Raw genomic sequence first — 17,321 nt, 5'->3', positions numbered from 1 at the left:
AGTGTTATTTTAAAGTATTTTTTATTTAAAAATTAAAAATATATTAAAATAAAAATTATTTTTAATATTAATATGTCTAACTATTAAAATCATTAAAAAAATAATTTTAAATAAAACAAATAAATTTTAACCAACCGCAATGCGGAACAACCCCTTCCCATCCCTGTGAAGGTCACCTTCCCCTTTTGTCTTTTTTTTCCTATAGAAACCAACACAGCGAACCTTCCTGTGGATCAATCAAATGTGCAAGAGTCACTTCACTATTAAAATCCAAAAGTTGAATGTGTTTATATATATATATATATATATATATATATCTCCTTTGGTCATCATTAACGTAAATTCCTCTAAAAATTCAAAAGTTATTATGTTTCCTCCTGTAATCAAACAGACTTCGATTCTTGCAGTTTTGAGTTTTAGATTGAAGGTGAAAAGAAAAGAAAAGATGAGCTGATTAATTGTAATTATAATGATGAAGAAAGTAACGAGAATGGTAGGAAACTATGAAGTTGGCCGTACAATTGGCGAAGGAAACTTCGCCAAGGTCAAATTTGCTCAAAATAGAGAAACTGGAGAGAGCGTAGCCATGAACATTTTCGCTAAATCAACCATTCTCAAGCACAAATTGGTTGATCAGGTAGCTTATCACCACTCAATCTCTCTCTTTTAACTTAGTGATCATTTTTATTTATTTGAAAGTTAGAGAGGAGGTAAGTAAGGTTAATTTTCTGGGTTGACAGATAAAAAGAGAGATATCAATCATGAAGATTGTGAGGCATCCTAACATAGTTAGGCTGCATGAGGTGATTATTATTTATTTATTTATTACTTTTTTACCGGTAATTATGGTCCCTTTTTTTAAATTTATTTGTGGTATTATTGCTTAATTATTTTGATTTATTGATTGATTGAATTATAGGTTTTGTCGAGCCGGACGAAGATATACATAATTCTTGAGTTTGTTACTGGAGGAGATTTATTTGATAAAATTGTAAGTGCTTTTAGCTTATATTGCCTTGAAATGTTGAGGAAATGCTGAGAGGTTCTAAGTAAAACTATTATTAATGCTAGTGGTTAGTTTAGCAAATATACTAGGGAAGGATTTTTGTGTTCCTTCTTGATGTGGATGGATGGATGTACAGGTTCATCAAGGAAGACTTTCCGAAAATGAATCGAGGCGGTATTTTCAGCAGCTTATAGATGCTGTTGCTCACTGTCACCGGAAGGGTGTGTACCACAGAGACCTGAAGGTGAACAAGCAACAGATTGTGTAGTTGAGCATTTTACTTGTTGATTTTCTGATTGGCCCTGCTCTGATTAAGTCTTTTTTTTTTTTTTTTTTTCTGTGTAGCCTGAAAACCTCCTTCTTGATGCTTTTGGGAATTTGAAGGTTTCAGACTTTGGATTGAGCGCGTTGCGCCAGAAAGTAAGCATACGATTATCTTACTTAGAATAAACACACACATATACATGCTATCGATTTTTCTTACCCATCTCTCTCTAACCGTGTGTGTTTTGTCCGTGTTTATTTCTACTTAAAAATGGAGGGGTTTGGACTTCTTCATACAACGTGTGGAACCCCAAATTATGTTGCACCTGAGGTATATTCTCAAAAGACGGTGAAAATATATGATTTGGTCTCTCGTGCCATATCTGCATTCTATTATTTTAAATAATTTTTCCGTCTTAGCCAGCATTTGATACCCTGCGCTGTTGTATGATTTCCAACATGAGATGCATCCTTTTCACAAATTGTTTCTCTCCGCTTTTCTTAATTTGTTCTTTATTATGGAAAAGGGTTGCTGGTTGAGGACATGGATAAGTCTAATGTGGCATTGGGTTGAGGATCATATTGGAGGATGGAGAATTGAACGTCAATATTTTTGAATTGGTTGCTCATCCTTTGAATTTAATCTATGTTCTTTGTGGAACTTATTCCTCCTCATCTGCTATACATGAACTTTTCTTCACGGCTCATCTGCAGCTTCACTGTTTCTTAGAGCAAGTCATCTGTAGTTTTGGAATTTCCATGTAGTCCAATCATGAATGCTACTTTCTCCATTTATGTCCTGGTGTAGTGTCGTTCCTCTGTTTTCTTAACACAGTTTCTTACATTAAACCACTACCTATCAGGTACTTGGTCACCAGGGTTATGATGGAGCTGCTGCTGATGTGTGGTCATGTGGAGTCATCCTCTTTGTTCTAATGGCTGGATATCTTCCATTTGAGGAGATAGACCTTCCAACCTTGTGCCGAAAGGTTAGCTGCTTCATTTTTTTCTTTTGGAGGAAGTGAACAAGTGAAGTGCTTCGTGTATGTCATTTAGTTATTTTTTCAAAATCTCAATTGTGCACTCATTCACTGTCTTACTAACAAGTTCAGCTAGGGCACTTTTATTCAACACAAAGGGTTCCTCGTTTGTAAATTAAAAGCACTTGTTCTTTTTCTTCACTTGCAGTTCTGCATGTACAAGGACATAGCAAGAGCAGCTTTTTTTGTTCCTGTTTTTTGGTTGTTCTGGGCACTCATTCCCATGTTTATGCCTATAGTAGCATTATGTATCTTGTCTTTGTAGGTTTCAGTTCCAAACAGGCACTGATACCCTTGCATTTCTCATAACCATGCATGGGGAAATGGTGAAAAGTCGTTGTACACCTTGTTCTATTCCTCAAAACACAACCTTCCTTGTTGTACTGCGTTGTATTCTATATATATTTATAATTTCCACAAGCATGATGTGGACACTCCTAACTGTTTTTCTTGTTGATGCATAGATAAATGCTGAGAAGTATTCTTGTCCATTTTGGTTTTCTCCTGTGGCAAAAGCATTGATAGATAAGATACTCGATCCCAATCCAAAAACTGTGAGTTCTTTACTTCATTATATTAACCTTATAACTGATCTGGGACTTTGTCCTGGAAATTAAATGCTCACATGCAAAACTGTTGTGGTCTGGATCACATCATGTCTGAAACTTATGATTAGAAATGACTTGAATATCAGTTCAGTACACCTCGTATTCATGGTATTCTTTTCATCTGAAAAAAGTGGTTCTCTGTTGCTGCAGCGTATAGGGATTGAGGGAATTAAAAAACATCCATGGTTTCAGAAAAACTATGAGCCTGTTGGACATAGGGAAGACGAGGAAGTGAATTTGGATGATGTTCATGCTGATGACATCGAGGTTGGTGTCATCACTTTTAAAATACTAATGCAAGCATTAAATTCTGCAGTTGAATGCATGCTACCATCACCAATGCATTGTAACATGCATCATCTGATACCCCTTGTTCTTTGGTGGGTTCTTTGTTTTTTCTTTTGTTTTACTTTCTTGTGGTACCGTAATGTTCCCTGATGGCCTGCAGACATCATTTTATTGCCTTTTAAGCTTTCTTACTTCTCGTTCTACTTGGTGATTCTTGGAACTACAGGATCATTATGTAGCAGAGCAATTGGAGAACAGTGAGGGCGGTCCTGTGGTAATGAATGCATTTGAGATGATTGCCCTATCTCAAGGGCTGAATCTATCAGCATTGTTCGATAGACATCAGGTACAGTAAATTTTTCAGAGTTATGCTGCAAGTTATGACCAAAACTATTGTCTAGCCTGTTGTAGTTCAAGGTTCTGAGAGTCGAATTTCATTCGAGGCCAAGATTATTTGATAAAAGAAAAGCGAAGAATAAGATAGTTGGAGACATGATCAAGAGTCATGTGATCAACTTCCTGAACTTTCCATCAGTTAGAATGTTATCTATGATATCCAGCAACACCATTGTCATTGTAATGGCGAACAATATTGATCTTGTTGCTTCTCGTAGTGCCTTGATTTTTTTGTAGTTGCTGTGGTTATTAGATCCTTTCCCTTGGTACAAGCTGTATGTGATAATAAATCGAAGTGCCTTAATGTGTTTTGGCTGATGGTGCGCTTTTCCTCTGGCAGGATTATGTAAAACAACAAACTCGTTTTGTATCCCGCAAACCAGCAAAAGTTATAATTTCAGCATTTGAAGCTGTTGCGGAATCAATGAATCTCAAGTTCCATACACGTAATTACAAGGTATAACTTGACTTGTTATATTTGTATGAAATCCCAATTTAACATTTTCATTCATGCTCTTGATGTGCTGTGCTATTATTCCGCCACAGATCATGTTCTGCATATGCCCCAGTTTGGTAGAAACCACTAATAAGTTGCCTGCATTTCTTAAATAACATATTTTGCGCAAAACTGCAAGGTTTGGTGCAGCAATTTCCATGAATTTTTCTTGTAACATTTTCCTCACTCTTTGCCTGAAATGGGGCATTGTATGATAACAGAAGAGTGGAAAATGTTACTGATAAAGAGAAAATACAAGCCAGGAATTAGCAAACAAAGCTAACTACACAAGCAACCTCATGGTACTACAGAAAAATAATTGCCAGAAAATTCAGCTCATGAAGTTTCTGATATGTAGGATTTGAATAAGATATAACGAGCTTATCTCCATTTCATTTCTGTTGATTGTGGAAAGTAATTCTTGTAGACAAGACTCGAAAGAATATCTGAAAATAAGGCTGGACATCTTGCAGTTGTTCTGGAGGTAACTTCCTAGATTTCATTTCATTCCTCTCTTCAAATTTTTTAATCTGCAAAAACTAAGGTGTCAGTGGTTTCAGAACAAGAACTATACCAAAAAGTTGTCTTTCATGCTCAGGTTTATGAAGTTGCTCCATCTCTTTTCATGGTAGATGCACGGAAGGCATCTGGGGAAACTCTTGAATATCACAAGGTGAATTCATTTAAATCCTGAAAAATTTCCCCTGCCATCTAGAAATCACACACACACTCTTTTCTTTATTTTAAGAATACGATAATGTTGCCCAACTCTATATGCATAATAGTAGTGCTAAGAAACCATCTAACCTTGAGAAGAGAGAGGAGGGGTGAAGTTAGATTTGCGCAATCATATGTATGAACAGAAGTAACTTTGTTATAGTAGGTCACTGGAATTTAGTACCTGCTGAATCTTAGGCAACTCAGATAAAAGCCCACTTTAGCAATATGGTTTGTTTATATGATGTTCATTTTTAATATTGTGATTCCAGGCATCAAAGATCATATTTGCTGCATGTCTTGTCTCATGGCCTCAGCACATTATTTTTGGTCTTTCATTGTTAAATTGTGTTCACAGCCTGTTCTCCACTTTTGGATCATTGGAAGCTCTGATATTGACTTCCTACTGTTTGACTAGGTTCAACCGCATTTTCTTATGGTTTGCTAATAAATCCTAAGAATCCTCCTTCGACATATAAAATCATCATGTTCTTAACTGCCACTTTAATGATACTGGGTAGTGCTGGCATTACACGCATTACAGAATTTTTCCTTCACTCAGGTATCTCCAGTGAGATATCTAGCTAGCATTATTTTGAGTGTTTGCTCTCATAATGGAAGTTTTAAGGGTCATTGATTTGTTGATTTTGGTGGATCAGCTAACTCATTAAAGATGTCTTAATAGCATCTGATGGTGATTTAGAATTCATCTGTTTGCTATTGTTGCTATTATAGACGTCCAGATTTTGTAATAGCCTGCAAGGTTATTATCTTTTAACGCTGGTAACACCTATATCATTGGCTTCCCTTTTCAGTTCTACAAGAACTTCTGCGCTCAGCTAGAAAATATCATCTTGAAATCTCCATAAGGGTGCAAAAATTCCAGCCTGCTTCATACAATGACTTCCTGATCCAGTTTTTTGGGTGCGAAGCATATCATTGACCGGTAGTGCAAAAAAGAAGATATTCTTCCCGACAAGAATTTCTAGAAATAGGCATTGATGGCATGGCAATGTACTTGTTTCCGGTTCATACATTATAGTGCTTGTATATTATAGTTCATTAGCTGCTGTGATATCTGTTGTATTGTAGAACTTGAGAGTTTGAGTTTCTTTTTAACTAGGGATGACAATGGAGTTATCATGGTTTTTGTTATGGAAATTTAGATGTTTATATCTTATCTACTATCAGGATATATATATATATATATATTGAGTACAATAATATCCATGTTATATTTATTATTTATTGAGAAGTAAATTATTAAAAACGAAACTTTCTCCATGTTAGTTTGGATTGGTATTTATAGGATTCGAATGAATTTGTTATTCTTACTTCTACTTCCTGCTTTTCCCTACCATGGCTTTGAGGGGTCTAATTTCCTTTTTTGTTTTAAAACTAGTGATGCGAAGGAAATCCTAATGATTAGGAAAGTGATCGAGGTTCTTCCGTATAGCTTATCTCCATTGCCACCACTGCGCACTTGTTCTTCTGCCGCGTTAGATGCTTCTGCATTACATTATTCTCTTGCTTGCCTGCCATGACCATGGCTATCAACTAACCTTGTCTTCCATCTTCCTCCTCTCCCTTCTCTTCAAACTTGTACTTTATAAATAATATTATATAGTTTTCGCAATTGTTTGGAGGAGAGAAGTTGGTATTCTCTTGCATGAAAGTTTTGGATAAATTGGGAAATTAACACATAAAATTAAAATAATTTGCTAACTGTACTGGCATTGTATCTTTAAGCAAGTTATGATGTCTTCTTCACTTGCCTTGTCCATCGTTCACCAGAAATGAACCCTCTTTGATTGTAAATGCAAGCAGCATAAATGGTGACAAGACATTAGCCAGGGGATAGTGCTAGTATGGTAGTCCTTGCAATGGTAGTCCTCGTTAAATATGCATTATTGAGGCCTTTCCTGCATGCTACACAAGAAGTCATCCATGGAGAGACAAACAGTACCCTTGTCTAAGATACTTCCTTTGCGTCTATAAATGTAGTAGGCTACTTAACCCCCTATCGACAGCGGGTTTTAATCTCTTTTTTTTAAAAAAAAAAAAACATAAAAATTATTAGATATTACATAATATACTAAAAGAGCTTATTATTCCTATTATTATTTACATGGATATAAATATTGTTGATTGAAATAGTATAATAGTAATCTAGCCCTTAGCACAAAGAGTTGTAATGCTAATGGGAAAGGGATAGAGTTGTCTTTTCATTGATGTGCATTTAGCATTGAAAGGATAGTTAGAGAGAAAATTATTATTACAAGTTTTGGTAGGACTGCAAACCAAGGAGAGCTGGCACTTAGTGCTGGTGTTGCCCATGCAAGGACAGCTAGCGCTTGGGTTCCCCGGCCCTTGTGCGGAGCAGACCTGAGTGTCACCTGGTGTTTAGGGGGCTAAAGTACACGGGGTAGACCTTAACACCACATGATGCTTAGATCCTAGCAAAAGGCCCGATCGGCTATGGCAGCCCTCAGTGCCATGTAGGGCTTTGGAAAACCCAAAAGTAACCTGACGCTTGGACAGCTCCACTGCGAGGGGTAAACTCAAGTGCCACCTGGCATATGAGTCTTGACAAAGGCTCGATTGCTACAGCAGCTCTGTCGCGACATGGTGTAAGGGCAGACCAAGCACAACGTGGCACTACCCATTGTTATTATAATAGTATTACTTCTGATAAAAATAGTATTATTTATACCACAACTGATAATATTTTTAGTATTCATACTAATAATTATAAATAAAATAATAATGTTTATAGCACAAATAATATTATTTTTTATATGAATATTTTAAATTTTAATAACAATAATAATATTTTTTAACGCAAATACTATTTATTATACCAATAAAACTATTTTTAATGGTAATACTTTTAATTATAATAAAAATTAAAATATTTAAAATATTCCATCAAGACCCAATAGAATTGGGTCATGCCAGACTCATTGAGTTGTGTATATGACGATGGACACAAGACAATTAGGTCCTGCCTCAAACGCTAGATAATCAAGTCCTTTGCCATGATCCATGTGCTATATGGCCCTTAGGTAGTTCCAATGCAAGGGGCAGACCTAAGTGCCACCTGGCGCTTGGGTCTTGACAATAGGCTTGATTGCTTATGACAACCCTAAGTTGGGTCCATACATGTTTGCTCCCAACCCCAAGTTGGGTCTAGATGTGTTTGTGGCACGTGGTGTTTAGGTAGCTCCAATGTTATAAATATTATTATTTTTATTATAACTCTAAGTATTGATATAAAAATATTATTATTTGTGTTGTAATTATCCTTGAAATTCTTAATAGAATTATTTATATTATAAATATTATTATTTTTATTATAACTCTAAGTATTGATATAAAAATATTATTATTTGTGTTGTAATTATCCTTGAAATTCTTAATAGAATTATTTATATTATAAATATTATTATTTTTTATTATAATTGATATTATCAATAAAAAATAATAGATTTGAAAAAAAATATAAGAAAAATATTATTTGTATCATAATTATTTTTATTATTATTATGATTAAAAGTAATATATTAAAAATAGTATTATTTGTGTTATAATTTGTTTTAATTTTATTATAATTAAAACTTTGGGCGCGTCTGTGCCCAACCCGAAGTTGGGCCTGAAGACATTCACACCCAACCCCAAATGAGGCTGGACATAGCCACATCCACACCCACGATGGGTCTGGACACGTCCACGCCCAGCCCCAAACCATGATGGGTTTGAATGAGTACACGCCCAGCCTCAAGGTGGGCCTACACGCATCCACACCCAACTTGGGGTTGAGGCATATAGCCATGTCTAAACTCAAGTTAGGGGTGGACAAATGCACGCCCACCTCCAAGTTGGGTCCTTGAAACTATTATTCAAAGTGTTCATATAAAAAATATTAATATTTGTGTTATAAATATTATTATTTTTATTATAACTCGAAGTATTTATATAAAAAATATTATTATTTGTGTTGTAATCATCCTTGAAATGCTTAATAGAATTATTATGTTATAAATATTTTTTTATAATTAATAGTGTGAATATTAAAAATATTATCATTTGTGTTATAAATATTATTATTTTTTATTATAATTGATATTATTAATAAAATAATAAATTTGAAAAAATATTAATATTATAAAAAATATTATTTGTGTTGTAATTATTTTTATTTTTATTATGATTAAAAGTATTAATATTAAAAATAGTATTATTTGTGTTATAATTATTTTTACTTTTATTGTAATTAAAAGTCTGGATGCGTCGACACCCAACCTGAAGTTGGGTATGGAGGTGTCTATACCCAACTCCAAGTAGATTTGGACATGTCCACACCCAACCCCTAGTTGCACGTGGACGTGTCCACGCCCACCGAGGGGTTGGGGCGCGTAGCCATACCCAGACCCAAGTTGGGTATTAACGCGTCAATGTCTAACTTGGGGTTGGGATACACAGCCATGCCCAAACCCAAGTTTGGGTTGGACACATTCACATTTAACCACATTTATTGATATAATAATACGTGATATAAATATTATTTTTTTCTCTTATAATTTAAAGTGTTCAGAACAAAAATAACATTATTTGTGTTATAACCATTATTATAATTCAAAGTATTGATATAAAAAATATTATTATGTGTTGCAATAGTCCTTAAAATTCTTAATATAATTATTTATGTTATAAATATTATTATTTTTATTATAATTAATATTACTGATAAAATAATTAATAAATTTGAAAAACCATTATTATTAATATTAAAAAATATTATTTTTTATATTATAAATTTTTATAGTAGTTTTTATGAAAATAAAAAGTGAACTTGCCGCATAGCGTGGGCATCCAACTAGTGCTAACTATTTTAATGTATTTTTTCATATAAAAAAATTTATGCAAACATCTAACTTAATAAATTAATAACTATTTTTTTTAAATGGAGAAAAAAACATTAATAATAACTAAAAAATTAAGAGATAGATATAGATTCCGATATTCATTCATAAAAAAATAAATATTTACCCAATTATGTTTACTGAACTTGTTTATTTAAATTAATAAAAGATAATATAAATACAAATACAAATGAAATTGACTGGATAAAATAATACCCTCAAAAAAATATTACAAAACACCGAATATATAAGAAATATTAATTAAAAATGAATATTTTTATTTTAAAAAATAAATTTCACTTCTATAAAAAAAATTGTAATAATATCTTCAAAAACCAAACATAAACAACACAATTTTAAAAATATTTCCATATATAAAAAAAAAGCATGCAAAAACCAAACATGCAAAACCTAGGTCTTAAGACTAAGATAAATCTATAGAAAATAAATTGAAAATAATCATAAAACCACTATTAAAAAAACCTAATGCATAGCGATAAGATCGTAATATAAAATAAGAAACAAATACGACAAACGACATTAACATTTCAAACACTTGACCTAAGTTATTAGATCAGAAACGCTACAAATAAAAAACAAAGTAGAAACCCTAATAAATCAAATATTGAAAGATGAAATTAGGACAAAAATCAATTACACAAAAGGATTTTAAAAAATTAATTAAAAGAATGAAGGTGAAAAAAATTATTAAAGAAAAACAAAAATTCTCAACTTGATGGTTAATTTAAATGAAAATAGCTATAACAAATGAAAAACAAATCAAAAGAATAAAAGTCAAATTAAAAAAAATAAAATAACATATATTTTGATTGAATGATGAAATTAAAAATCAATAAAATTATAACAAAAGAGCCAAAAAATAAATTAAAAATCAAAACAATAAGTACCAAAATGAAAAACAAAACATATAAGAAATTGTAATTGAAGGAATAAATTGAAAAGAAATAAAATTTTCGTAAAGCAAATAAGAACAGAATTATAAATCTAAATAATGAGGATTAGAATTTTAAAAGCAATAACAAAGAGGATAATTATGCACTTTATCTGAAAAGAAAAAAAGAAGAAAAGGAAATGATTATCAGTAATAATTTGACCATCATATGTCGTCATGTGTCATACCATAAGAAAGAGAGTACAATGATGCTTCCATAGACACGATAGAAGGTGACCTTTGTAATTACCAAAAAGCCTTTGTGAAAGTGCAAAAGTACCCCGAATGCAGTTGTCTTTTGTCTTTTCTAATGTCGAAGATGTATTTTAATTGTATACGAAAAAAGTAAAAAAAAAAACTCCTTGGTCAATAGCTCAATATTTTTTTGATTTTTTTAAAAATATTTTTACTGTTTAAAAGTCTATAAAAAATAAAAAAAAATCCCTTGATCAACAACTTTAAATCTTGTTGACCTTGAGGGTAAAAGCATATTTTTACCATGCAAAAAACTAAAAAAAAAAAAAACTAACATATCATTAACAATCTTATAATGAACAATAAACCAATGAAAAAACCATAGTATTCCCTCCCTTAAGCTTCCACTTTTCTTTTTTCTTTTTCACTTAATAACTAAAAAGTAATTTTATTATAACAATTCATAATAAAATATATCTAGTACTACAATAAAATATCTATGCCCTATATATTTTTGGTAAATCGTCACTATGGTACTATTTTAGTCCTCACTTCCATACCATATAGGCTATTTTTGTTTATCAACACCCCTTAAAAAATATAGGCAAAATAGCACAAGTCATTAAAGTTACTTGACAGTGATTTAATATTTTAATGTTGTTTTTGTTAGTCTATTATAACAAAAACCATTTGCCTAAAAAAATATTAAAAAAATATCATTGATTGTTAATTGAAAGAGTATAGTCCGAGGATTACTTATTTTAATTTGATTGGATCAAACTAATACTACGATTATTTGATGACCATAGTAATTTAATTAGTTGTCCTTTGAGAACTTGAGTTTAACTTGTTAATTATTTTAATGTGATTTAATTCGATGATGTTTTCCTTTATTTACTATATTAAGTTAGATTTTTTTTATTAATATAAATGTTTAGTCTAATTTATATGTATCAATCATGTAAATTTTTAATGATTGTAGATTTGTAAAATTTAAATTAATAATTTTTAAACAGCGTATCTAAAACTAATTTAATCTGAACATATCTAAAGCTGATTTAATCTGATCAATTAAATGCTGTTTGAAGGGGGAGGCTGTGGAAGGGCTTTTTTGATGGTTCAGGAGGAGAGAGACTACGGAAATGTGAGGAGTAAAAAGAGTTTATGGCATTTATATATCGTCCAAAGTCACGATTCTCATTCACAGCTTCATAAAAACTTTATGATTTCACCAAAATTGGAGTTTTATTTTTCCAGTTTTCTTTGCTAAAGAGTGCTATTTTTCAAAACAAAGTATTTTCAATCTCTCAGTTTATGGCATTTATATATCGTCCAAAGTTACGATTCTCATTCACTGCTTCATAAAAACTTTATGATTTCATCAAAATTGTAGTTTTATTTTTCCAGTTTTCTTTGCCAAAGAGTGCTATTTTTCAAAACAACGTATTTTCAATCTCTAAAGTAAATGTGATAACAAGTGCTAATCATTAGCAGAAACACACTTGAAAACATGAAATCCTTTTGTTGATGGCATAAACAGTGTTCTCTCTTGTGGCTGCCACCACCATGACTACCTCAACTTCCTCTCCATCAAACCCCAGACCACCATATCAGGTTTCTGGTTATGCAAGCATTGCAACCACTGGTCCTATCATATTATGGTAATCTACTACCAGAACTGTCACACATCAGTCCTAACTCCTAAGATAACTGTGGTAATGAAACCAGATTAAAGTTCCTGCATTCAAATTCTGGAATCTGTAGTGGAGACTTCTCCATTGACATTTTTTCAACAGAAATGGATAATACAATATGGAAATATTGCATTTTATTGAAGCAGTTACAGAGTACAATTCATATACAAAGAGGCCAGAAATACCAGGAATTTGTCAAAAACAAAAACAACTGAAATGAAGTTGTCATAGCAGAGGACGATCCAGCTGCCACTGCCAAAGCCTGCAAATCTGAAGCAACCTGGTACAGAACTGCCCAAAGCACCCACTCTTACAAACTGGAATGAAAGAGAACAAACGATAACAACAGAGGACACATAAGAACCACGAAACCAACACGGGAGAGTTTCGAGCACTGAAAGACTCTCGATACTGAGAACTGAATTTAACAAGAGTTTTTTTTAATAATAAAAGCAACCCACTTGGTAAGATCGGAATAAAGAAAGCTTAGTCATCACAAAACATCAAAGGATTGCAAGACAAGAGCTAAAACACGGGGTAAGTCACATCCAGCAAAACATAACAAGGACCATAGATGGTATAGGAAATGGAGGAGCCACAAGTGGAAATTCTTACTAGAGCTTTGGTAACTGAATTCTCAAGAAACCATGCCACGAAAGAGGAGGCCTCACATCAATGGGGGCAGAACATTTACAACAGGCTTTCTGTCTGAAGAAAGCCTGCAAAAAAGGATGGAGAAGTGATCTGCCAAAGGTCCATGGAAACAACCAAGCCACCCAGTTATTAGCAGACCCACCGATGATGGGCCAAAAACTATGCTGAACGCTCCTACCCGTGTAGGCTGACTGCATGAAATTTATCCTTCTACTATGTATAGACGAACTGGAGTGCATGAATCTCCTTATCCAGTTCAACGCCTTTGATTCCAACTATTTGATTCAGTGAATGAGCATTATCTTTTTTCCTCCCTGATTATGACAGGATATCACATCTCCACAGGCTCTCTACAAGCAGCTCAACTGTGCTGCTGCTAATTGAACTGCAGTTTTGGAGGTTCAACCCCACCAGGGTCCTGCCCATTTTCTTTAGGCAAGGCAAGCTCTTGTTTGATACTTCAGAACATCCTGACAAGGATAGGACTTGAAGATTGAGCTGCTCTGCACTTGACATCACAGCAATGCCAGAATCAGTGACTGCACATTTTGACAGATCTAGGTCACTGAGAAACAGACAATTTTCAGCAATTGCTACCAAGCTAGCATCAGTGATCTTTCTGCAACCATCCAGATTCAGCAATTCAAGGGTTCCACCATGTAGCCTAGCCAAGGCTGAAACTACTTCATCGGTCAAACTCATGCAACCACTAAGATTCACCTTAACAAGACCTGCCTCACAACTCTCTAACAGTGGCAGAATCCCAGAATCTGTAATTCCGCAGAGCCCACTTAGGTCAACGTGCTGAAGTTGAGGGCACAGCTTCCCTACCACAGCCAAGCTCGCGCTGCCAAATCCTGGGCAATTTCTAATTGACAAATATCGAAGATAGCTGCACGGAGAGGGCACTGGCATTCCGAGAGACATATCCTTAATTCCCATGCACTTCACAAGACTAAGAGCTTTCAACTTTGTTCCACAGTTTGAAAGCGCACCAACGATCCCTGACTGGGTAATTCTGTTACATTCTTCCAATTGGAGGCTCTCAAGAGATCCGGCAGCTTTGGCAAAAGCGATCAACCCGTTATCAGACACAAAGCAGCACTTGCGGAGGCACATCTGCTTCAGATTCAAGGAACCCTTCGCAATAGCTTCAAGACTCACATCTGTTATCCCCCGGCATGAAGTAATTGTCAAAGACATTAATTTTTGCAAACCCTGAGCATTACCCATGACCCAAAAGCCTCTCTCACTAACATGCTGGAGAACACTAAGGGAAAGATTCGTAACAGCTTTCCCATAGTGCCCAATTACAGCAAGAGAGAAGTCTGTGATGTTCAAACCCTGAAGCTTCACCCTTGTTAATACCGAAGAAGCTGAAGATAATAAACTTGATACTCCATGATCCCCAAGAAGAGGGCAGTCTTTAATAGAGATTGAATACAACCTAGGGCAAAGCTTTCCGATTGCTTGCAAGCCTTCATTACCAATCTTAGAACAAGATTCAATATTCAAAGAGCTCAAATTAGGGCAGTTCTCAGCAATTGCAATCAAACCCTTGTTGGAAATTGAAGGACAGTTGGCAAGGTCAAGCTTCTCCAACAAATGGCATTCTTTGGCGATCTCAAATAGACCTTCATCCCCGACAAAAGGAACGTTCCACAAAGAAAGAGCCCTTAGAGAAGGGCAACCACGTGCTATTGCTGATAGACCACGGTTGGTAACCCCACGAACAGAGTTGCTTCCCCGGATCAACAGCTTGCCCAGGCCCCCACGGCTACTTGTCCCAACAGCAATGGCAGCCAATCTCATATCTGTTGCTTTCTTTCCTTCCAAGGACCTGGTAAGGTAACCATCACTCTCAACTTCCCCGTTGTCTTCGCAAGAGACCATTTCAACATCATTACAAACAGGAGCTGCTGTTTCCTTTTCTTCTTCAGCTACAGGGTTGCTGTAGCAAAATTCAGACCTCCTGATGCTGCTCAAAAGCATGAGCCATTTCTTGGACACAGAGGCACAGGAACTCCTCTCTTTGCCTTCAGGAACGCGTCTGAAGATCTCAAAAAGGCATTCATCTGGAAGAACTTCAATTGATGGTCGCTTATTCTGCTCGAACCCAGATGATTCAAAGAGAAAAGGAGTACTAATGCGAGCTCGCTTGCAAGCAGGGCTGTATACATCCACATTGGATACAATTGAATATAATCGACCAAGGTCGGAAGGATTTGTATAGAAAGAGCCCCCGGAATAGATTTCATCATCTCCTGAAAAACCCATCAACAAACACCAATAAGCTAAAGCTCTCTAAAAGATTCTATATAGTAAACAGAGGCCAGAAAATATTCATGCAAACAATATTAGAAGCAAGCAGACTCAACAGCATTCAAGCTTTGATTTTTATTTCAAAAAATTGCAGCCTCTTAAGAATTTCCAACGGAAGACAAACCCTTCAAGGATCTAGGCCTCTCAAATAAGAATTCACAATTAAGCCACCAATAATATAACGAATCTCCTAAAGGTTCTTCCTTTCCTGAATTTCCATCTATCCTCGTATTACTTTTGTTCATAGACAAAACTAAATCCAACTAATTTGCAGACAGGTCATGTTTTAGCCACAACACAACACAAAACCAATAAAAAAAGCACTTCAAGGTTATTTCTTTACCTACTATTTTCATACCGAAACAAGACTCCAATCCAAACAAGCATGTTATAATATACCTCAAATCTAACAAACATTAATCCACTTTTAAACCTCAAAAGGTATAAGAGAAAGCCAAAAACACCCAAGAATAGAAAAGATAAAACTTACCACTGTAGTTAACAAGAGTAGGCATGACTGAAACAACTGAAATGAAAAGAAGAAGATGAAGAAGAAGCGTCGTTGATTAACAGCACAAAAGGCACACAAACTAGCAGCAAGTACCAAGAAACTGATAAGAAAGGAAGCAAGAAAGCTTAAATGCATCACCAGGAGTGAAAAAAAAGAGCGAGTAGAGAACTTGAAACCCCAACAGAGTAGGGCAAAAAAAGAAAACAAAGGAGAGAATTAAAGAAGAGAAGGGTTTGGTTTTTTTGGTTTGGCTTTCCTGGTTTGGTTTGTTGTTTGAGAATATAAGTGCAAGTGGTGTGTTAATATATAGTACGAAAGAAATCAAAAAATGTTTAGCAGAGAGAGAGATTCATTGGCTTTTGCCAACATGCAATGTATCCTTCCTCTTTACTGTTTTCTTTTCGCTCCCAACGGTCCACCTCTGCCATTCTTGTATTATTCTACACTCTTGTCGTCGTCGTTTTGAGAAATTATGACATGCCTCCTTTATTATCGTTTTTGAACCATTCTTTTCCACATCTTCAGTCTATTTTCTTTCACGTGTTTGGTATCACGGTTGAGACTGTTTTTTACAAGTATATTATAATTAAAATAATATTTTTAAAAAATTATAAACACATTAAAATCATGTAAAAATATATAAAAAAATATTTATTTCATGCAAACAAATAATTTAATAAATAGATTATAACACAAAAACAAATATTCATTCACATGTAGAATAAAAGTACTGTTAATAATGCTAAGATTTACAAAAGAAAATTATTGTTCACCATTGAATGATAAAATGGTAAGATTTACAAAAGAAAATTATTGTTCACAATGATAAAATGAAGATTTTATGGATAATTGATTTCATATATATATATATATATATATATATGAAATAATTGTGAATTTTGTATGAAAATTTTATTTGTATAAAATTATGATAAAATGGGTCTAATATTTTAATTAGTTAGTAATGTTATTCTTCATTTTGGATGATTTTCTTGAATAAGATGGAAGGTTGTTGTCATGTACTATTTGGAGATAAAATACTATTGTTTCTAATATAATAGTTGACACTTGAAAGGTGTAGTGAAATTGGTTGATATTGTCATGTTAAAAATGCTTCACAAATAATTGTAAAATTAAAAAAAAATATTTTACATATAGATATCAATCAAAACAATTTCATAAAGGGATGTCATGTGTGATGTGAAGAAGATTGCTGCATTTAATAATGTATCTATTTATATTTTTCTCCCAAGAGC

General features: G+C 33.9%; 2 protein-coding genes across 9 annotated transcripts; one reads left to right on the top strand and one right to left on the bottom strand.

The window, feature by feature from the left end:
* Positions 1-310: 310 nt before the first annotated feature.
* On the top strand, positions 311-6,002 carry CIPK27 (CBL-interacting serine/threonine-protein kinase 24-like). Of its 8 annotated transcripts, none has more exons than XM_011021833.1 (14): positions 311-637; positions 741-803; positions 920-991; positions 1,143-1,250; positions 1,352-1,426; positions 1,548-1,601; positions 2,134-2,259; positions 2,775-2,864; positions 3,069-3,185; positions 3,433-3,552; positions 3,943-4,059; positions 4,526-4,582; positions 4,697-4,771; positions 5,631-6,002. In XM_011021833.1, exons 1-14 carry the CDS (start codon positions 470-472, stop codon positions 5,682-5,684), a joined length of 1,296 nt encoding a protein of 431 aa, XP_011020135.1. In that variant the 5' UTR covers positions 311-469; the 3' UTR covers positions 5,685-6,002.
* Positions 6,003-12,686: 6,684 nt separating this feature from the next.
* LOC105122613 (EIN3-binding F-box protein 1-like) lies at positions 12,687-16,441 on the bottom strand. Its single transcript, XM_011021832.1, has 2 exons — positions 16,045-16,441; positions 12,687-15,496 (listed from the first exon to the last, which is right to left on the bottom strand). The coding sequence occupies exons 1-2, from the start codon at positions 16,067-16,069 to the stop codon at positions 13,551-13,553; spliced, it is 1,971 nt and encodes a 656-aa protein (XP_011020134.1). The 5' UTR covers positions 16,070-16,441; the 3' UTR covers positions 12,687-13,550.
* Between the last annotated feature and the right edge of the window lie 880 nt (positions 16,442-17,321).

The sequence above is a fragment of the Populus euphratica genome, unplaced genomic scaffold (genome assembly GCF_000495115.2).
Source record: "Populus euphratica unplaced genomic scaffold, PopEup_1.0 scaffold20.1, whole genome shotgun sequence".
NCBI classification, from domain to species: Eukaryota; Viridiplantae; Streptophyta; class Magnoliopsida; order Malpighiales; family Salicaceae; genus Populus; species Populus euphratica.
This window is presented reverse-complemented; position numbering and strand designations above follow the sequence as displayed.